The following is a 22,250-nucleotide window of genomic DNA, read 5'->3' on the forward strand; positions in this document are numbered from 1 at the left end:
TTACATGTTATGGCTCTGCTCCAGTCCCTTTACATGTTCCACGTCACTGCTACTTGTCCCTTACATGCCAGAATACACCTCAGTGTGGCCAGGTGGTCTCTTCGGGTCTGGGGTAAGCCAAGACCTTTTGATTTGACTAAATTATCTGTACGATATCCCTACTTACGGAGGCGTTGGCACCTCTCTTCATCCATTGGTCTGTTGGTGAGTCATTACAATTTTGCCTCCGCCCACTTCAGCATTCAGCATGGGGCAATGGGTCAGCCATGGGGCAATGGGTCAGCATGGGGCAATGGGTCAGCCATGGAGCAGGTCAGCCAAGGGGCAATGGGTCAGCCATGGGGCAATGGGTCAGCCATGGAGCAGGTCAGCCAAGGGGCAATGGGTCAGCCATGGGGCAATGGGTCAGCATGGGGCAATGGGTCAGCCATGGGGCAATGGGTCAGCATGGAGCAATGGGTCAGCCATGGGGCAATGGCTCAGCATGGGGCAATGGGTCAGCCATGGCGCAATGGGTCAGCCATGGGGCAATGGGTCAGCCATGGGGCAATGGGTCAGCCATGGGGCAGTGGGTCAGCATGGGGCAATGGGTCAGCAATGGGGCAATGGGTCAGCCATGGGGCAATGGGTCAGCATGGGGCAATGGGTCAGCATGGGGCAATGGGTCAGCATGGGGCAATGGGTCAGCATGGGGCAATGGGTCAGCATGGGGCAATGGGTCAGCCATGGGGCAATGGGTCAGCATGGGGCAATGGGTCAGCATGGGGCAATGGGTCAGCCATGGGGCAATGGGTCAGCATGGGGCAATGGGTCAGCATGGGGCAATGGGTCAGCCATGGGGCAATGGGTCAGCCATGGGGCAATGGGTCAGCCGACCACTGGCTGACTTCACTGTGAGCGCCTCCATTCTGTTCTTTCACAAGGAGCACATCCACAAAAGAGTCGTTCCCTTTAGCGACAGTGTTTATGTTGTGCAGGAGCAGTGTGACCCCTTCACTGCTGCGAATCCACGCACTTCACACTTTGAGGCCAATGTGGGACCCAGTGAATGGCGCCCTGTGAAGCAGCCTGCCACCCTTGGGAGCCACTGCCTGCTAGCCCGACGCACAGTTATCTCACTATCCCTGCACCATTATCTCAAGCAAGGCCCCGGCTTCCTAAGATATAATGCAGCGCAACGCTGAGCTGCGTCAAATGGAGAGGGCAGGAAGGCACCACATTTACTAACATATGGAAGATTCCTGCTCCCTCTCTGCCCTGGTGCACTCTTGGCTGTTGTATGCAGGCAGGAGCCTGCACAAAAGCAACCATCCAAGGCACTTTCCTCTTTCTGTGTGTGCTGCAAAATACAGCACACGTAGAAAGAGGAAGAACCAAGGAGAAATAAACATATTTCTCCTCTTTACGCCTCACCTGGGAAGGCACAGCATTTTGACACATTCCCAGGTTTGCTAGTGCTAGTTAATCTGGCCACGCGCCAAAATCCAGGAAACGCCATCTCTGCGCAGAGTAACGCTTCCTTGCGTTACTCCAGATTTACCGTGCCAAGCAGAGCCACGCACGGCGTCACTGCACGTCATAGTAAAACTGATTTAAGAGCTTACATTGCCCTGCGTGACGCAAGAGCAACGCAAGCCCTTAGTAAATGTGGGCCCAAATGCGTTACTATTTACATCTGTAGTAGACATTCTAAACTTACTCTCCCTGGGCATCGCCTGATCGTACATGCTTGACATGTGTGAATCATACCCTGTGCGCTCCAGTACCTTATGCTTTGAGCTAAGCCTTGATTGTGTCCCGAGAGACTCGCGCCCCGTCAAAGTCTCAATGCTCAACAGGCTGCCGCATATAGGGGACGTCAAGAACGCTCTTATACTTCTGCGGTGTACCATTGATAAAAGGAGAGGCATCTGTCACTTAGAGGACTTGTAACATCTCTTCATGCATCTTAATACCAAAGGGTCAATCCTGGTGACGTAGGTTTGCATTTTCCATTGCAGATCTCCGCAAAGACATGCGCAGGACTGGGAGTCTGGACCCTGAGCAGAGGACCAGCAGGAGCCCTGTTCCCAAACTACACTTCTCAATCGTCTATGACCGTGAAAAAGCAGCGGTAACTGTGGCCAGTCTAGAAGGTAAGGTGCTCCCATGTCTCTATCATGTGATCACATGAATATGGGAATATATTAAGCACTTCATGCAGTTAATGCGTTGTATCCTTGGCCTATCACTACAGGCTGTACGTTAAAATATCGATCTCGAAAACATTAACGCTGCTTTGGATAGGGCGGGGGCTGTTTCTCTTCACCCTCCACCCTGTTGGTTAAACTCCCAGACCCTCCGTTTCACACTCTTCTACCTTGGTTCCCTTTCTGTTCTCTTTGTCTTGTTTTATTGATTGGCTTCTTGCCTTTGTATGTATCCATGTATGTATGCATGTATGTATGTATGTATGTATGCATGCATGTATGTATGGCACTTATAGACCATGAACCTATAGGTAGAGCAATGGACAGCCTTAGGAGAAGGTGGGTAAAAATCTAGACACCCATAGCAAGCCAAGGTGACTACGTCGGATAAGAGAGCTCTAGAGAGGTTTGATGTGGAGAGGGGCAGCCAGAGGTGACATTTCGGTTCGATGAGATGTTTATGTTTGGGGAATTTGTTAAGCGCACGTATACTGAAAGGTCTCTTGGTGCTGAAAGGGAGGGAGGAACTTCCTAAGAGCTACTAGCAATAGGCAAGAGTGAACAGCCATGTTTTCAGTTTTTTCCTGAAGTTGGTGTACTTAGGAGTAAGTCGGATGTCTATTGGCAGGGAATTCCATAGAGTGGGGCCAAGGACCAAGAACCGGGAGTCAACCGATCTGAGATTCCGTTTGGGTAGATACCTAGAGATCTTAGCAGAAATTAATTTAGGGCCCTTCTCATAGAGGGCACTGAAGATCATGCAACCCGTCTTGAACAGGAACCGCTGGGTCACCGGGAGCCAATGTAATTGCTTCAGAAGAGGTTTAATGTGGCAGTGTCTTGGTTGCTTAAGGACCAGCCAGGCTGCTTGGTTTTGTATTAACTGCAGCCTCTGGGTCTGATATGCAGGGAGCCCTAAGTAGATGGCGTTAGCGTAATCTAGCCTGGACATGATCAAGGCAAGCATGACAACCGTACTTGCTTCCCTGGTAAAGAATTTCCTAATTTTCTTAAAAGTCCTCAGGTAGTAAATGCAAGAGGAGGTAACCAGGTTGATCTGTTCATGCATAGATAGCGTGGCGTCAAATTTGATTCCTAAACTTTTAACTGAATTTTTAGGGGTAGGTGGAAGGCCCAGTGCAGCTGGCCAGTGTGCTGGCATCCACTGATCGAGTCTATTATTAGAGATGACTATCTCAGTTTTATTCAAGATTAATTTGAGATGGTTACGACTCATCCAGTCTTTAATGAAGAGCATAGTACGTTGGAAGAAATCCTTAGATTCCTCTGTCTCGTCAATTGGAAAGATCAGCTGCACGTCGTCAGCGTAATTGTATACCTTCACTCCCCTGGATTGCAAAGCATGAATCAAGGCGCTAATATAAATGTTAAACAGGTGGGGGGAAAGAGATGAACCTTGTGGGACACCACATGTGTTATTGACCCAAGCCGAGGCAAAAGGAGCCAACCTAACAACCTAACAGATTGGGTGTGTTCCCCTAAAAATGATAGCATCCATTCCAGTGCCTTATCCCTCAAGCCTGCTGCTTCCATTCTATCCGCTAATATGATGTGATCCACGGTATCGAATGCCGCGGATAGGTCTAATAACACCAGGGCTTGTGTGCACCCCCTTTCTGCACCCTCTTTCAGATAGCCCACTACACTTACAATAGACTGCTTCGGTGGAGTGTGATGGTCTGAAGCCTGCCTGATGGGGGTCCAAGATTTTAGTTTCTTCAATGAAGGCACTAAGAAGTTTTGCGACATGTGCCTCCAGTAGGTTTGCCGGGTAAGGAAGGAGCGATATTGGTCTGTAATTGCTCAATTCACTGGGATCTACTCCTGCTTTCTTTTGCAGTGAGATGAGTACTGCCTCCTTGAAGGCACGGGGGACCACCCCTTGCTCTAGAGAGGTGTTGAGGAGAGTAAGATAGGTATCCGGAAATTGTATGAGAAGGTCTTTTTGTATCCTGGCGGGGCATGGGTCATTGGGGGAACCAGACTGAATCTTGTTTCTGAGTTCCACTAGCCGTTCCACAGTGAAATTTTAGAAATGAGACAGAGTTGTAGGGTTCATGAATGGCTCATGTGATTTCCAATCCTGAAAGTTGGATGGGATAAAATTGTGGATGATCTTAATTTTATCAACAAAATAAGTACTCAAGTTGTCACACAGGACCCCTGAGGGAGTGATGGTCAGAGTGACACGGAGACACTGCGCTGGAGAGCTCTCGAACTACTTGGAAAACGAAAATGTCCTTAGATTTGTTTTCCGAGCTAAGTACCCTATTGGTGTAAAAGGACTTTTTTGCCTCCACAATAGCTGCTTTGTACTTGGTGAGTGCTTTATCATAACTGTCCCTTTCTGTTGGGGAGTAGCTCCTACTCCATTTTCTTTCTGCCTGGGGGGTTTTAAGTTTTACTAATTTTAACTCTGCGGTGAACCAGTAAAGAGGTTTCATGCCGCCTGGAAACCCTCTCTTTCCATTGTAATGGGGCATGCTCATCACATGCACGTAATTGCCAGTTGGAGAAGGCTCTTTCCAACTTATTAACATTGTCCGAAGTTGGAGGGATTGTAGAGTTCAAGGAATTGAAGCACTGAGGTAGGCAGACACGGTTCCAATTTCTAGTCAGTAGTTTTGTGTTGCCCAACATTTGTGGTAAAGGTAAGCCATTTATAGCAAAGTGAATCAGGTGGTGATCTGACCACACACACGGCTTGACCGTTAAATTACGTTTCAAAAGGTTAGAAGTCCATAATTGGTCTAGGGCATGCCCTTTAATGTGGGTGGGTACTGTTATTTGTCCTTGAAGATTCCGATTATTTAGTATATCTGTGAGCTCCTTTGAGCCCCGGCTCCCCCTTTCCTCTGACGACCAACAGTTCAAATCTCCAATTACAACCGTGTTTGCGTAATCTATAGTAAGTGGGGTGAGGTAGTTAGATAATTCAGTGAACAAATCTCCTATTGCAGTAGGGGGTCTATAAATAAATATACACACTGATGTCGATTTAGGCAATATAAGATTGAGTGTGAGGCTGTCCACTGAGGTACATTCGAAGGGGCGATGGAAGTGGCAGAGAATCCTTTGTTGACGATTGCTGCTACTCCCCCTCCTCTTTTCCCAGGAGGTCTGTTGGCCTGCATTAGGTAATAATTACTAGGGAGGGCCGCAAGAACGTCAGGCATAGGTTCCAGAGTCGGCCAAGTTTCGGTAACTAATAACAGATCTGGTGCTTCGGTTTCTAAAAGATAAAACATTTCCAACTGATGCTTGACCAGGGAACGTGTATTGAGGTAAATGATGTTTAGCTCTTTCGAATCAGGGATCTTCACTCTGGTGGTGATGTCTTCATTCTGGTTAGGGGGCAGTGGTTCTAATGCGGGAGTGGACTGCGGAGCACTGCAGTCAACATTCAAAAGTCCATAAAGTGCTAAGTTGTACAGGGCATCATGCTCAACTCTCTGGTTAGCCCTAGAGGCCAAAACGCGTAATTCCGCCGAGGAGTAACTAATTAATTAGGCATAGTGCCTGAACCCTGGCACTGGTCTGCCACGGACGGGAGCAGACGGGCTTGCCTTTGGCGCGAACAGCGGCGTGTTGGTGGCTCGCCCGCTGCACACATCAGCTGCGTGCTTACTTCTCCATGGGAATATATAGTGCACGTAACGAGAACACCAGTCCGTGGAGCAAGACCTGGCCCCTCATCCCGAAAGTGAGCAGGCAAGGAAGGGTCAGTGAATCAAGCTGTCTGCCCCCCTCGGCATCAATCGAGCACACAGCTCGTGGCGGACCGGGGGGGGGGGCAGCACTCCAAACTCTCCCCACAACAGGACACAGGTGAGAGCTAAAAAGTGCTGCAGTGAAAGTTAAAGGTAATTGAAAAGGTTAAAAACGCTTATACAACGCAAGTTAAAATAATGGAAAGTCCAACAAGTTAAAAGCAATCTGAGGTTAAGTCAGGCTGCCTACGGTAATCTAGCGCTTGAGAGCGTTCATGAAGCTTCGTCTCCGCCGAGTAAACCTCCTCCAGCTGCTATGATCCCCAAATAAGCACTTTCTAGACCCTTCCTTCTTCCATCCCTCCGCTATCCTTTTCAATCCAACTAACTGACGCACATGTCAACCGCTCAAATTAATTTCATATTTCCCTATACTAATTCTTTCTGGGTTCTGGAGTAACGTGCTACTCGCTGTAAAGCCTCATCAGGAGTAGTAAGCGCTATATAAATGCAATTAAAATTACACTTGTCAGTTCTGGTCTGGGATGACATTCCTGATTTTTGATGAGGCAGGAGCAGGCATGCCTTCTGGTGTTCGTTCTCCTTGTTGCATCTCTTGGTTTTCAGTCTGGTCTTGTAGCTCGTCTAAGAGCTATGCGCACTGCAGAATGTCTCGAAAGTAATGCGGCTGAGGGAGGCAGTGGAGTTCTCTAAGAGTGTATGTGATCCTTTAAAACCTAACGGGACCCAAAATAAGGCAGGCTGCTGCATAGATGGTGCTTTTCAGAAGCCGCCTCCAGCTACAGGACGGCCAGATCTTGGGACAGTAGTTCTGAAGACTGCCACTGGAAAGAGTTTGCGTTTCAAAGCAGTGATAGTTGGTGCTCTGCAGTTTCCGTCATCTAAGGATTGTGGAGGTTCAAGCAGGGGGAGGTGTCGGCGTGCACGTCAGATCACTTGGTAAGGTTGGGCATTTGGGACTAGGAAGCCTCCTAGATTCACTGGAGGAAGTCACACTTGACTTGTTAAGTGTTCATTATTCTCAAGTGCCAGGAGGAAGGATTTAGATTTAATTGGGCTGGGTTTCAAAACACCTGTAAAGCTAGTGGCGGCCCTGAGATGACAGCCACAGACAGAGACCAGCCTTATTTTGTCATCACCAGAACATGAAGGCACCAGCGTCTCACTGAGCTTGCTCGAGGGGATGGGACAAAAGTGAGACAGCATCTGAGGGAGAACGTTGAGAGCCTTGTGATGCTCACCTGTGTCCTGAGATGTTTTAGTTTGTTTCCCTGAACGTTCCTCATTTCCCCTTTCAAGACCACCCAGATGAGAATCTAAAGGCTTGAGAGCCAGGTTCTAGGCTCCGGATGACCAGGAAAATGCACAAACTGCTCCCGTCTGAATCTTGAGGGAGTAATCTCCCTTCCTGCTAATGAGGTCGCTGTCGCTTCTCTTCCCTTCATCAGATCAACTTGCCTCCCCCCGTTAGTGACTGTTCCTCTCCAGCCCAACTGTATGGTAACATTTAATTGATGTCTACTTGACATGTGACTCCCTACTAGAAGGTGATCCCATGTGTACACCTTACTTCCCCAGAAGCAACTGCAAGCACTTTGACCACATCATTATTGGTTGAGGTGTCTGGCTTGGGGCTGAAATACACATCCTTCCGGCCTCTAATTCTATTGGCTTCTGGGGCTTTGACAAAATCGAACACAAAGCTTTTTGTCGCTTCGTCAACTATTCTGCCGCTTTTATCAATTAGATAGGAATTGAGTCTGGTCAATCTACAAAGGGCGGGGATTGATAGTACACTATTGCTCTTTTTGATTGTACTGCAGACAGACACTTGGGTGCCAGGAAAACTGGCCAGTGAGAAAGTAGTTCCGCCTTCCGCATTTACCACAACAACAGGCTCTCAAAGGATTGTCGGACCTGGTCCTCTCCGAAGGGTCATCCAAGATTTTTGCTCTCCTCTGCTGATCTCGTTTTCGGTGGATTTTAGGGGTCTGGGCACTTTTTCCCTGCTAACCAGTGGTAAGGGGCATGTACTCACAATTGTAACCACCAAACTCACCAAAAGTGGCCTACATCTGATTGGTACATTTAATTTACGTGTAAGTCCCTTGTATATGGTACTACATGTATCTAGGGCCTGTAAATCAAATGCTACTAGTGGGCCTGCAGCACTCATTGTGCTACCCATTAAAGTAGTCTTTTAAAACACCTCAGGCCGGCCACTGCAGCCTGCCGTGCAGTTTTAACCTGCCATTTCTACCTGGCAAAATAAACCTTTTGCCAGGGCTATACCTTCCTTTTTAACCCCTTCCCCGCTCATGACGGAACCGCTCCGTCATGAGCCACGGTTGCCGTGTGCTCATGACGGAGCGGTTCCGTCATGCCACGACCGTTAGCGGCCGCTCCGCCCACGCGGCGCTGTTTCCCCGCCTGTGCGGGGGGACAACGCAACTGGGCGGAGTCATGACGGAACCGCTCCGTCATGAGCACAGCTCAACCGTGGCTCATGACGGAGTGGCTCCGTCATGAGCACAGCGCCACCGTGCTGCCCCCCCCCGCATCCCCCAGCGCTGCGGCGGAATTTCCGCCGCAGCGAAGGGGTTAATACTTACAGGTCACTGCTAAGGTAGGCTCTAACCCCTCATAGGGCTGGGCGCATGGTATTTAAAAAGCAGGACATGTTTGTGTAAGTTGTACATGTACTTCCAGGGAAAACCCCAGAAGTCATTTGTCACTGTTGTAAGGTTCTCCCACACACTAACACCTGTTGCCTTACTACTCTCAATAAGTGATAACTTCAGATTGGTAACATATTGTAATTTAAAATCCTCTTTAATAATAAAGTTGGATTTTAAGTTACAATTTTGAAAATGATACTACTAGACTGTTGCAAATCACAAAATGAAGAGGGGGGACTAGGAGCTAATTAGAGAAGGTCCTGAACCAATGCTCCCAAAATTATAGCTTATGATTACAATGGATGGTATCAGTTCCTTTGGGTAAAGGGGAACACAGCCACTAATTATGTGGTGTTATAGAGAAGAGGGGTAGTCTCCTGGGATAGGTGAGTGTGTAAAGGAAGAGGAAGGTACTCCTTGGTTTAGTACGTAGTGCCCTCACACACCCTTTCGAGTGTATAGCATCATCATCGGGCAGTGTTGCTCCTCGTGGGGGTGGCGCTGCAGTCCCTCACGGGCCCCAAGGGGCTCTCTAGCGGAGATCTTTTAGGAGTTTGCCACAGTGGTGAGTGCGGGTATGTGGGAAGAAAGTGTCAGTGAATGTGAATTAAAATGGAGCAGGAGGCCCTGTCAATTTTATTCGTAGGACCCCTGCTTCAGAGTAAAATTCAACGGGGATGGAGATGCACGTATGTGCCGTTGTGAGAGGGGAAATTAAAACAAATAAATTCCCACTTCTCTCAACCCGAGTGTCAGTGTGATAAGGTGTGGTTTAAAAAAAAGGGGGTCGACATGTTTCGCGCTACAGATTGGTCCCTAGGGGATCCTTAGCGCTTCATCAGGACCAGTTAAAGAAAGAACCCAGGGATCAGGAGAAGACACACTGTATCCCTAGAGAGACCTGATTATGGTAATGATTGGAAGGACCCGTTCTTATACTAAAGTCCTACTTCTCAACCTAAAAAGGAGACAAAAAAGGGGGGGGGGGGGGAAGAAAACAGAGAGAAAAAACACAAAAAGTTCAGAGCCCAGTTACATATTAGTTATATATGTTCCTTTGAAAAGAGAGCTCGAAGTCACAAGTGCACTGGTTGCGCCCAAGTGTCAGATGCATGGGACTGGTGAAGCGTCAGTGCGTCTTCGATGTGACATGCATAGCAAAATGAACACAAATGTGAAGTAGGTTCTACCTGGGTAACGGTGGTTGGCAGTACCAACAAGGTACTGCTGTGACGGAGGTGCATAGAATAAACTATGCTGCATAATAGACTAGTATAGTAACATAGTGCGTTGTTGGTATAATCTGTGGGTAGTACAACTCTACCACCCAGTGCCATATGTGTTGATAATAGGTGGCCACAGGTTTGGTGATACACAAGGTGGGAAGAGGTGGTGGCACTGGTTACAATCACGACCCTGTGTGAGTGCACTAGAGACGAGACATGCCTAGAGAACATGGAACTAGATCCCGTGCAACTGAAGGTGCTCGTGTGGGGTCTGGAGCTTAACTAAACCAGACCTGGAGTGAGATTCTCGACCCTGTGTGAATACGAGGAGACATGCCTGGAGAAAATGGAGCTAAGATCTAGTGCAACTGAAGGTGCTCGTGTGGGGTCTGAACCGGACCCGGAGTTAGGCGTGGCCGATCTAAATGCAGAAATACTATACTAGAGACAGAAAATCGAGATAAAAAATCCCGCCTACCCTCCCCTCGTCTGAGAAGGGCTCCGTCGGAAGTGCCGCGCTGTGAAGCTAAGAAAAACAAACAGAACACAGGACTGGATTACATCAGGAGGGCCCAGCGGACAAACAAGGGACCAGCCCAGCATATTTCTTAAAGGACAAAGAGTTACTTACTTCTGTTCTGCCCTCACGGAACCGGAAACCTACCCGTCCAGCGGTACTGCCGGTAGCATACCTGGTCGGGAAACGGACTTCCCTAAATACGGGAAGCCACGCGGGAAGTTGAGGCCGTGACGACATCACGCAGCGTGAAGGGGGGGTCCTCAGTGGTTATCCAAATGGTGGCGGCCATGTTGGAATGGGAACGCGAGTCATAGAATAATATTGATAACGGTACTCTCTACGGACCAGATGGTCATAAGGCCCCCAATGGATTGCTGAGACCATCAGAAATCTGTGTCTCTATACCCTATAAGGTTCGGAGCCAATGTTGTAAGTTAATATAGGGTGTAGGGATACTGCTTGTGTTCTGTATGTGTGCGTAATGCTTAGCAGAGTTCAGGAGAGAGATGGGGCGGCCATCTTGGAGTAGTGAAGGGGGGGATATGTCATCTGTATGAACTGCAAGTGGTAATGTATCGATATCATTGATACCATAACTCCCAAAAGTGTACGCGTTACATTGGAAAATGGATCAGACATGGCAGTAGGGTCGGGATTGCTGAAGTTCTTAATGATTGGTATAGTGTTATATTGATGGAAAGTGAGGTGTTGTAGCAGGCATCTTGAAGCAACTCGCCCTGGTGTAGGAATATTAGTGTGAAAGATCCACCCAGGGTATATCCTCGTTCAATCCTTTTTTGTTGCTACTGAGTTTAAACACCCAACGTTGTTCTTGTCTGAATAATGTGGTAGCTGACCACTGGGAGTTGGATTCAATTATTGTCCAGTGTAAACTTTCTGGAGGATGATCTTTGTCCAAAAAGTGGCTTTGTAGTCTGGTGGCTGTGCGTTTGCGTCGGATCGTACTTTTATGCTCCCCTATTCGGACCTTCACTGGTCTGGTGGTCATGCCAATGTACTGTAGGTTACAGGGACAGGTAATTAAGTACACGCAATTCTTGGTGTTACAGTTCGTGTGCCTTGTCTGTTTCCAGAGCCTAGAAAGTCCCAAGTCTATTTCCTTAGTGGGACTAGTCTGGGGGCATGCGGCGCATGAGCCACATGGATAATGTCCAACCACTGGAGGTAGGTTCCATAATGTGGGTTGTGTCTGAATGGTTTTTTTTGGCCGTGTGTGCACGAGCATATCCCTGAGGTTCTGGGTTCTTTTGAAAGAGAAGAGTGGTTGGGGACCCGGTTGGAACTGTCCAGTTTCCAGGATCTTCCAGTTCTTCTTAATGATTTTTTTAATCTTGTTAGAATTGGGTGTGTAAGATGTAACACAGGTCAGGATATCTGTGGTCGGTTTTTCTTTTATTTCAAGTAGTGCTCCTCTGTGATTATTTCTGGCTCGTTTTCGGGCTTGGTTTACGATTTTCTTTGGGTACTCCCTTTGGATCAGGTTTTTTGTTAGGGTGTCCGCCTCTCTTTCATATTCTGTAATGGTGTTGCAGTTACGTCGTAACCGTAGAAACTGACCCACTGGTAAATTGTTCCTCAAAGATTTAGGATGGTGGCTGTTGAACAGGAGGAGACTGTTCCTGTCAGTCGGTTTTCTGTAATTAGTGGTTATGAGGGACCCGTCTTTTAAAGATATGAGGAGGTCTAGGAAAGGGATAGACTCAGATGACATCGTGCCAACAAAGTTGAGGAAAGGGTTAAGAGTATTAATCCATGTGAAAAAGGTTCGACATAATTCTTCATCCCCTTTCCAAAAGATGATGATATCATCGATGTACCTTCGCCATAGTAGAATATTGGTCTTGTAAGGGTTGGCGTCTGTGAGGATGTGTTCTTCTTCAAAGTCCGCCATGTACAAACAGGCCAGACTCGGCGCGAAGGTGCTCCCCATGCTGGTCCCCTGGACCTGATGGTAAAGTTGTTCTTCAAAGGCGAAGTAATTCTCTTTCAATGCTATGGTAGCACAGTCACAGATGAAAGTGATAGGTGTTTCAGATGGCCATGGGTCCACGTTTCGGAGCACTTTGTCCAGGACTAAGAGTGTCGCATCTTGAGGGATGTTCGTGTACAAAGCCTCAACGTCTAAGGTGACTAAGAGGGTGATTGATTCTGGTGTTTCAAATTGTTCAATGAGGTTCAGAACTTCTGTTGTGTCTCTCAGATAGGTAGGGGTCTTTGTTACCAAGGGGCGTAGAAATACGTCGCAGAACTTACTGAGTGGTTCTAACAGGGAATCAATCCCTGAGACAATGGGCCTGCCAGGTGGGGGGGTGACCCCTTTGTGGATTTTAGGTAGGCAATAGAAGTACGGAGTACGGGGGTACTTGTTCATGAGGAATGAAGCCTCGTCCTTCGTTATCCAGCCTTCTGCTTCGGCCTCCACAGTCAGGTGCTGTATCTTGGTGGTGAGACGTGTGGTCGGGTCTTCTTCAATAGGCTCGTAGTATCTGGTATTGGAAAGTTGTCGTAAGCATTCTTCATCATAGACGACCTTATCCTGAATAACTATGGCGCCTCCCTTATCCGCTGGCTTAAGGACGATGGTATTGTCCTCTGTCAAATTTTTCAGAAGAAGCCGGTCTTTTTTAGACAGATTGTTGTAGGGGCGGGTAGTGGTTGTATTCTCTACCTCTTTCAGAACAGCCTGTTCAAAAGTTAGTACCTCGTGCAGGGTCATTGCTGCAGTGGGAGTGAATCTGGATTTATTCTTGAGACCTGAGCCGACAGGTGTAGTCTCTGGCTTGTCTTGAAAGAATGCTTTAAGGCGCACCTTACGAAAGAATTGATGTAGTTCTTGATGTAAGATGAAGTCGTCTTCCTTTGGTGTTGGTACAAACCCTAAGCCTTTTTCCAGAAGGTTATTTTCATCGTCAGTGATGGGTCTCGAAGATAGGTTCACCACTAGGGTCTTGTTGTCTTGCTTCTCAAGGTCATTGGTTCCGGGTCCTGCCAGTGGACGGACTTGTTGTTTCCTCTTCTTTTGCCTCTGCCTCTGCCCCTCCCTCTGTTGAAAAAAGGTGGGGGTGGGTTCTGGTATTGTTGATAGCTCTGTATCGGGTTCTGTCCCATGGGACCATTCCATACGGGTTGGGGACCCATCCATGGTCCTTGATACATTGGTGTTGAGAATGGATGTGTGGGGAAGCCGTGAAACAATGGTGGTGGTGGATACTGGTGTCTATATCCTCCTCTTGGTTTCTGATTCCTATTATCATAGTTGGATTCATTGCTCGAAGAGCCAGAGCTGCCTGAATAATTGCTGCCCGTTTCTTCTGTTGAGGTGTCCATGCTAGGGAAGACATAGTCGTCTTTTGTATATGGGTAGATCTTTTCTTTGTCGAACCTCTTGACATCCTTTTGTAGCTGATTGATTTTTTGTTTTGTGAGATATTCTTTGTGTTCATTCATTTCCAAATTTATCTCGGAAAGTTTCGATTTGAATGTAGTAATTGAAATGCCTGTCTTAAGTCTGTTCTCCGACAGGTTGATCTGGACCAATAGTTCATCAGAGAGGCGCTTTGCTGTATTAATGATCAGTATCAGCCAATCACGTGTACACTTCCAGGATATTCTTGACCATTCACGCCGGAATGTCAGATCTTCCAAGAATATCCTTGGGGCCAAAGTTATCAAAAGGCCATTGGGGGCGATATTGGCTCTGAGATACTCTGTCATGATCGTTCCATGTAAGGCTGTTTTTATCTGGAGTTTGCGCAGGTTTTGAAGCGACCTCCAGTCATCATTACCACTGCCCGATGGTGCGCTGCCATCTTCTGCTAAGAGTGATGGTGCTCTTAAGATCTCAGCTACCATCTCGTCATCAAAACTAAGGCCTGGGTTATCCATCATGTACCAAGGATGAGAGATGTCAGTCTAGATCGTTACAATAAACCACCGGTAGAAGGGGGAAGGAAAATGTGTGCAAAGAAAGGAAAATAGGGGGTTGTCCCACGGCCAACGGCCGTACTTATCGCAAATCACAAAATGAAGAGGGGGGACTAGGAGCTAATTAGAGAAGGTCCTGAACCAATGCTCCCAAAATTATAGCTTATGATTACAATGGATGGTATCAGTTCCTTTGGGTAAAGGGGAACACAGCCACTAATTATGTGGTGTTATAGAGAAGAGGGGTAGTCTCCTGGGATAGGTGAGTGTGTAAAGGAAGAGGAAGGTACTCCTTGGTTTAGTACGTAGTGCCCTCACACACCCTTTCGAGTGTATAGCATCATCATCGGGCAGTGTTGCTCCTCGTGGGGGTGGCGCTGCAGTCCCTCACGGGCCCCAAGGGGCTCTCTAGCGGAGATCTTTTAGGAGTTTGCCACAGTGGTGAGTGCGGGTATGTGGGAAGAAAGTGTCAGTGAATGTGAATTAAAATGGAGCAGGAGGCCCTGTCAATTTTATTCGTAGGACCCCTGCTTCAGAGTAAAATTCAACGGGGATGGAGATGCACGTATGTGCCGTTGTGAGAGGGGAAATTAAAACAAATAAATTCCCACTTCTCTCAACCCGAGTGTCAGTGTGATAAGGTGTGGTTTAAAAAAAAGGGGGTCGACATGTTTCGCGCTACAGATTGGTCCCTAGGGGATCCTTAGCGCTTCATCAGGACCAGTTAAAGAAAGAACCCAGGGATCAGGAGAAGACACACTGTATCCCTAGAGAGACCTGATTATGGTAATGATTGGAAGGACCCGTTCTTATACTAAAGTCCTACTTCTCAACCTAAAAAGGAGACAAAAAAGGGGGGGGGGGGGGGGAAGAAAACAGAGAGAAAAAACACAAAAAGTTCAGAGCCCAGTTACATATTAGTTATATATGTTCCTTTGAAAAGAGAGCTCGAAGTCACAAGTGCACTGGTTGCGCCCAAGTGTCAGATGCATGGGACTGGTGAAGCGTCAGTGCGTCTTCGATGTGACATGCATAGCAAAATGAACACAAATGTGAAGTAGGTTCTACCTGGGTAACGGTGGTTGGCAGTACCAACAAGGTACTGCTGTGACGGAGGTGCATAGAATAAACTATGCTGCATAATAGACTAGTATAGTAACATAGTGCGTTGTTGGTATAATCTGTGGGTAGTACAACTCTACCACCCAGTGCCATATGTGTTGATAATAGGTGGCCACAGGTTTGGTGATACACAAGGTGGGAAGAGGTGGTGGCACTGGTTACAATCACGACCCTGTGTGAGTGCACTAGAGACGAGACATGCCTAGAGAACATGGAACTAGATCCCGTGCAACTGAAGGTGCTCGTGTGGGGTCTGGAGCTTAACTAAACCAGACCTGGAGTGAGATTCTCGACCCTGTGTGAATACGAGGAGACATGCCTGGAGAAAATGGAGCTAAGATCTAGTGCAACTGAAGGTGCTCGTGTGGGGTCTGAACCGGACCCGGAGTTAGGCGTGGCCGATCTAAATGCAGAAATACTATACTAGAGACAGAAAATCGAGATAAAAAATCCCGCCTACCCTCCCCTCGTCTGAGAAGGGCTCCGTCGGAAGTGCCGCTGGACGGGTAGGTTTCCGGTTCCGTGAGGGCAGAACAGAAGTAAGTAACTCTTTGTCCTTTAAGAAATATGCTGGGCTGGTCCCTTGTTTGTCCGCTGGGCCCTCCTGATGTAATCCAGTCCTGTGTTCTGTTTGTTTTTCTTAGCTTCACAGCGCGGCACTTCCGACGGAGCCCTTCTCAGACGAGGGGAGGGTAGGCGGGATTTTTTATCTCGATTTTCTGTCTCTAGTATAGTATTTCTGCATTTAGATCGGCCACGCCTAACTCCGGGTCCGGTTCAGACCCCACACGAGCACCTTCAGTTGCACTAGATCTTAGCTCCATTTTCTCCAGGCATGTCTCCTCGTATTCACACAGGGTCGAGAATCTCACTCCAGGTCTGGTTTAGTTAAGCTCCAGACCCCACACGAGCACCTTCAGTTGCACGGGATCTAGTTCCATGTTCTCTAGGCATGTCTCGTCTCTAGTGCACTCACACAGGGTCGTGATTGTAACCAGTGCCACCACCTCTTCCCACCTTGTGTATCACCAAACCTGTGGCCACCTATTATCAACACATATGGCACTGGGTGGTAGAGTTGTACTACCCACAGATTATACCAACAACGCACTATGTTACTATACTAGTCTATTATGCAGCATAGTTTATTCTATGCACCTCCGTCACAGCAGTACCTTGTTGGTACTGCCAACCACCGTTACCCAGGTAGAACCTACTTCACATTTGTGTTCATTTTGCTATGCATGTCACATCGAAGACGCACTGACGCTTCACCAGTCCCATGCATCTGACACTTGGGCGCAACCAGTGCACTTGTGACTTCGAGCTCTCTTTTCAAAGGAACATATATAACTAATATGTAACTGGGCTCTGAACTTTTTGTGTTTTTTCTCTCTGTTTTCTTCCCCCCCCCCCCCCCTTTTTTGTCTCCTTTTTAGGTTGAGAAGTAGGACTTTAGTATAAGAACGGGTCCTTCCAATCATTACCATAATCAGGTCTCTCTAGGGATACAGTGTGTCTTCTCCTGATCCCTGGGTTCTTTCTTTAACTGGTCCTGATGAAGCGCTAAGGATCCCCTAGGGACCAATCTGTAGCGCGAAACATGTCGACCCCCTTTTTTTTAAACCACACCTTATCACACTGACACTCGGGTTGAGAGAAGTGGGAATTTATTTGTTTTAATTTCCCCTCTCACAACGGCACATACGTGCATCTCCATCCCCGTTGAATTTTACTCTGAAGCAGGGGTCCTACGAATAAAATTGACAGGGCCTCCTGCTCCATTTTAATTCACATTCACTGACACTTTCTTCCCACATACCCGCACTCACCACTGTGGCAAACTCCTAAAAGATCTCCGCTAGAGAGCCCCTTGGGGCCCGTGAGGGACTGCAGCGCCACCCCCACGAGGAGCAACACTGCCCGATGATGATGCTATACACTCGAAAGGGTGTGTGAGGGCACTACGTACTAAACCCACTACTAGACTGTTGCCATTTTCCTGCCCAAATCAGCAGTGCCTCTCTGCCAGTGTCCTGGGGCTCGAGTGTGAATGGCTCTGCTGTTCTGGGCTGTGTATTGCTGGGAGACAGCGAAGCAAGCAAAGAATACATGTGAAGGATGGCTGGGGAGGAACTCCACCCTGCCCTGATTACTCTTCTGTGGGCCTACCTCCAGCACACACGAAGGAACCGTACATCAGGCCTGCCATTGCCTTTGTCACTCTAGACAGTTTGGAGCCAGGACCAGAGGAATAACTGACCAGAACAAGTTTTGGGCAATTCCCCACACAAAGGCTGGAACTAGGTATAAAAATCAGAATACTCCTGGACCTGTGGATGATTCAGAAGAAGGACTGCCCTGCTGCCAGAAGGACTGCCTTACTGTCTGAAGAAAGATGATTTGACCTGCTTGCATTGATCCCAAACTATCTAGAGTGACTCCAAGGGTAATGCACTGACCTCCTGGGTGAGCTCCAGGGACAAAAAAAGCTTCCAGGGGCTTCCCTACAACTTCCTAGCTGACCAGTACCAACTGGACCTGCAGGGACCTGCCTGAGCCCTGCTGCTGGTTGCTGCTTGAGTGAGTTCTGATCCCCAAAATGTGCCCCAAATTTCCAGGACCCTTGGCTGGCGTCAGTGTGAGCTCCTCTTGAAGGAAAGGTGAAGATACAGAAGTTTTGGGCTCATCACAATTGTAAAATGACTTGTCGCTGACCTCATCGCTCCAAAAATCGATTGCCTGTGAACACCAACAGCACGAACCTCCAGTGGGACCCGTTCTTGATGCTGACAGCAGCCATCTGAGATGACTGGCAATGTGAAACCCCCACTTTGCACAGACAGCGACGGCCTGCAATAACTGCCAACACAAGGCCTGCTCTTCATGCCAAACCGATACAGCCTGTGATGACTGCCGTTTCAAAGCTCCGGCGACGACTGGCTCCTCGCTTAACAGCAAAGACCGTCCGTGACACTCCACCTGCTGCTCGCGCTGACAGCCTCCTCCAACGTGAGTGGAACTCTTCGCGCAGACTTGAGAAGGTAACTTTTTGGCGGGTCTAACCTGGTCCCTGTATCTGGCCCACGATTCACCTTGGTGAGCATGAATTTGTGACGTTCCCCTGGTCCAGTGCGACCAGATGACCGGGAGTGACACTTTGTGCTTTTTTGGTGTTATTTTCACCTAAAAACTTTTAAAACTCATATCTCCCGTTCAACTGATTGGATGTTTCTCATTTTGGCGTCATTCTATTTACTAACATTTACTCTATTTGTCTAATTTGCATTGTGGTTTCCTTATGTTGTGTTATCACTTTGTTACTATTTGAGGACCTCATAAAAAACTTTACACACTGCCTCTAAGTCAAGCCTGACTGCCTGTGGGCCGAGCCACCAGAGGGCTAAGCACAGCTTAATTTAGGGACTTCCGTGGCTCACCCTGACAAGGGTTGTGTTTATAATCTGAGTAGGACTCCCACCTCTCTCAACTAATACCCCATTTGTTTGTACCCGGATGCTTTGTTTTCACTCTATAGGGCACATCCTACAGAGTTTCTGGATCACTTTGACTACCTGTTGGCAAAATTGGGCGGTGTGGTTGGTGCGAGAATCAATAATCTGGCATATGTTTAGGATTTTGCTGTTTTACTCTGTCGTAGGCAGGTTTACAGGGAGAATTTATATGACTTCAAGATCACATGGGATTAAACAGTTCAAAATGAAATCTTTTGAAAACTAAGGTTCTGCTATTTTAGCAGTCAAAATTGAATGGCAATGATCAATTGATCCTAAAATAGTAAGAAGCACTAAGTTGCCCATATCTGGGTCTAACTAAAGATAACAAATTAAACTGGAATCTACATATAGCGACTCTCACTTTAGAAGTAAGAAAATAGTCACCGCTATGAAACAGTTCTTCAATAAATATGGAGGCAGTGCCTTGGGTCCTTCAATCAATGCAGCCATATGCAAATTAATTCCATAGCGCCCCTCTCTCAGAAAGTAACTAATATTGACACTACACACATCCAATCTGTCCGCTCCTTAGTCATGTTAAGGTCTATCACTTCTCATTGCTGTGTACATCTAGAGCTCGGAAAGACTTCTTTAGTTCTCTTAAATGAGATTCAGTTGATTAACTACATTACTGCGTCAGAGCTGACCTGGACACCTTAAGATCACTACTCCCTCACTGCTAATCTAACATCCCCCTGCTTCCAAGCTAGTTGTAAAATATTTAATAAATCATCATGATTTCGTTTTACCCTTATCATACATACACTGGCTATACACAGCACACTTATAGATGGAAAAAGTAGTCTTACCTTAATTCCAATTTATCTTATAAAATAAAAAAAATGACTTCTTCTGTTTTTGTCTGTATACATTCCAATTTCTCAGTTTGATAGTGTTGCCTTTGTCATGTCTTCTTTAATGAATTCAATATACAGTTTGCATATGCCCCACTCTACTAGATCTAACGAGAACGTGTTTACACCCAATCTTCTGTGAATTAGGTTGGGAAGCTATTTTGGTGCAATCCCAGGTTTACTGCTTTGAGTGGATGCTTGGGAACTCCAATGCTCCACTCATGCTCCATCCATAGAATGACAACTACAACGAGAAATAACGCAACGCAGCAAAAGGAACTGCGTTGTGTTACTTTCTTTACAAAGCCACACATGGCGGTGCAAATGGCCTCTTGCTTGGCTCTGTAAATCCCATTTTGGGACTTCGTTGCCTTGCAACGACTTGCCTCATGCAACGACTACACAAGTCCTTCGTAAATCTGGCCTTTGATCTCTCTCGCTTGACATTGCCCTGTATTGAAAGTAATGATATGTGCTGCGCTGAGCCAATCTGGACATTGGCACACGGCATGCCAGCTTGAATGCCCTCTGAGGGCCGTGTGAATGCCATGTGTGTACACGTTTTTGTGATATATGATGACGCTTGCTTGGGCTCCACATTTTAAGGCACTGCTTGAGGGTCTAATGATTTCTGAGACGCTAGTCTGTCTGATCTACTGTGAATACATGCTTAAAAACCCAGTGCCACCCTTCTCAAGATAGACCTTCTGTTGTAACGCGCTGTCTCTTTTCACTCAGCAGTCAATGGAATACCGGAAGGCAACGAAGAGGCGCTCTGCGACTGCTATGTCCTTGGTAGCCTGGCCACCAGCACTGGCAAGATTGAGGCCCAGACGGCCCTAGTGAACAAGAAGGGTCATGTCGTCTGGGAGGACACACTACTGTTCCCTCTGGCAGAGCCCGAAAAGCCAGAGGCAATGCTGACTTTAACCCTCAGGAACTGTGACAAATTCTCCAGGCACAACACTGCTGGGAAGATCAGGCTGAGCTTGGCCAACGTGGAGGCCGCTGCGGGTCCTGACCACTGGGTGGATCTGAAATCTCCTGGAAAGGTACTTGGCATGGGCAGGAAGCTTCATTCTTTGTTTACAAATCAAACATGGTCACCATAACATGTCTAGCAGGGTGGCTTAGTCATTCATCTTAACAAGCCCTGGTGGGCTCTCACCCAGTTCCAGTGGCCCTTTCTCTTACAGCGACTTCATGGGAGGCCCCAGAGCAGACCCTCCCTCTCCGCGATCCCCTCTGCTGAGCTGAGGTGACTCGGAGGAGGCTGCTATGAGAGGCCTATGGCTGCACAACCTAAGCACACTTCTGTGAACCCGGAAGTGCATGACGTTTGTTGTTTCATACCAAGGTTCAGTTTGTGTGAAAGGAGACAGTACAAGGCAGGAAGAGAAGCATTTAAAGGGGTTGATCCGGCTTGCACCAGAAGGAGACAGTACATGGCAGGAAGAGAAGCATTTAAAGGGGTTGATCCGGCTTGCACCAGAAGGAGACAGTACAAGGCAGGAAGAGAAGCATTTAAAGGGGTTGATCCGGCTTGCACCAGAAGGAGACAGTACAAGGCAGGAAGAGAAGCATTTAAAGGGGTTGATCCGGCTTGCACCAGAAGGAGACAGTACAAGGCAGGAAGAGAAGCATTTAAAGGGGTTGATCCGGCTTGCCCCAGAAGGAGACAGTACAAGGCAGGAAGAGAAGCATTTAAAGGGGTTGATCCGGCTTGCACCAGAAGGAGACAGTACAAGGCAGGAAGAGAAGCATTTAAAGGGGTTGATCCGGCTTGCACCAGAAGGAGACAGTACAAGGCAGGAAGAGAAGCATTTAAAGGGGTTGATCCGGCTTGCACCAGAAGGAGACAGTACAAGGCAGGAAGAGAAGCATTTAAAGGGGTTGATCCGGCTTGCACCAGAAGGAGACAGTACAAGGCAGGAAGAGAAGCATTTAAAGGGGTTGACCCGGCTTCCACCAGAAGGAGACAGTACAAGGCAGGAAGAGAAGCATTTAAAGGGGTTGACCCGGCTTGCACCAGAAGGAGACAGTAGAAGGCAGGAAGAGAAGCATTTAAAGGGGTTGATCCGGCTTCCACCAGAAGGAGACAGTACAAGGCAGGAAGAGAAGCATTTAAAGGGGTTGATCTGGCTTGCACCAGAAGGAGACAGTACAAGGCAGGAAGAGAAGCATTTGAAGGGGTTGATCAGGCTTCCACCAGAAGGAGACAGTACAAGGCAGGAAGAGAAGCATTTAAAGGGGTTGATCAGGCTTCCACCAGAAGGAGACAGTACAAGGCAGGAAGAGAAGCATTTAAAGGGGTTGATCAGGCTTGCACCAGTTGGGTTCAGAAGGAATGATTCCTAAACTATGTTATGCCTCCAAGTAACACTGAAATGCATGAACTTATCCATCTGTAGATCTAAATCCCACTTCCTGATTCATAAACCAAGGA

The 22,250-nt window shown here is 47.6% G+C and overlaps 1 protein-coding gene across 2 annotated transcripts in view; it reads left to right on the top strand.

The window, feature by feature from the left end:
- SYT13 (synaptotagmin 13) overlaps nucleotides 1-22,250 on the top strand; it is a 237,112-nt gene that overhangs the window by 124,355 nt on the left and 90,507 nt on the right. The window contains exons 3-4 of one of the 2 annotated variants that reach the window (XM_085643436.1): nucleotides 2,001-2,135; nucleotides 20,546-20,856. In XM_085643436.1, the coding sequence (XP_085499562.1) occupies nucleotides 2,001-2,135; nucleotides 20,546-20,856 (446 nt within the window). Of the gene's footprint in view, nucleotides 1-2,000; nucleotides 2,136-20,542; nucleotides 20,857-22,250 lie in introns of both variants that reach the window. The other variant, XM_085643435.1, reaches the window with a different exon arrangement.

The sequence above is a fragment of the Triturus cristatus genome, chromosome 3_1 (assembly GCF_964204655.1).
Source record: "Triturus cristatus chromosome 3_1, aTriCri1.1, whole genome shotgun sequence".
NCBI lineage: Eukaryota > Metazoa > Chordata > Amphibia > Caudata > Salamandridae > Triturus > Triturus cristatus.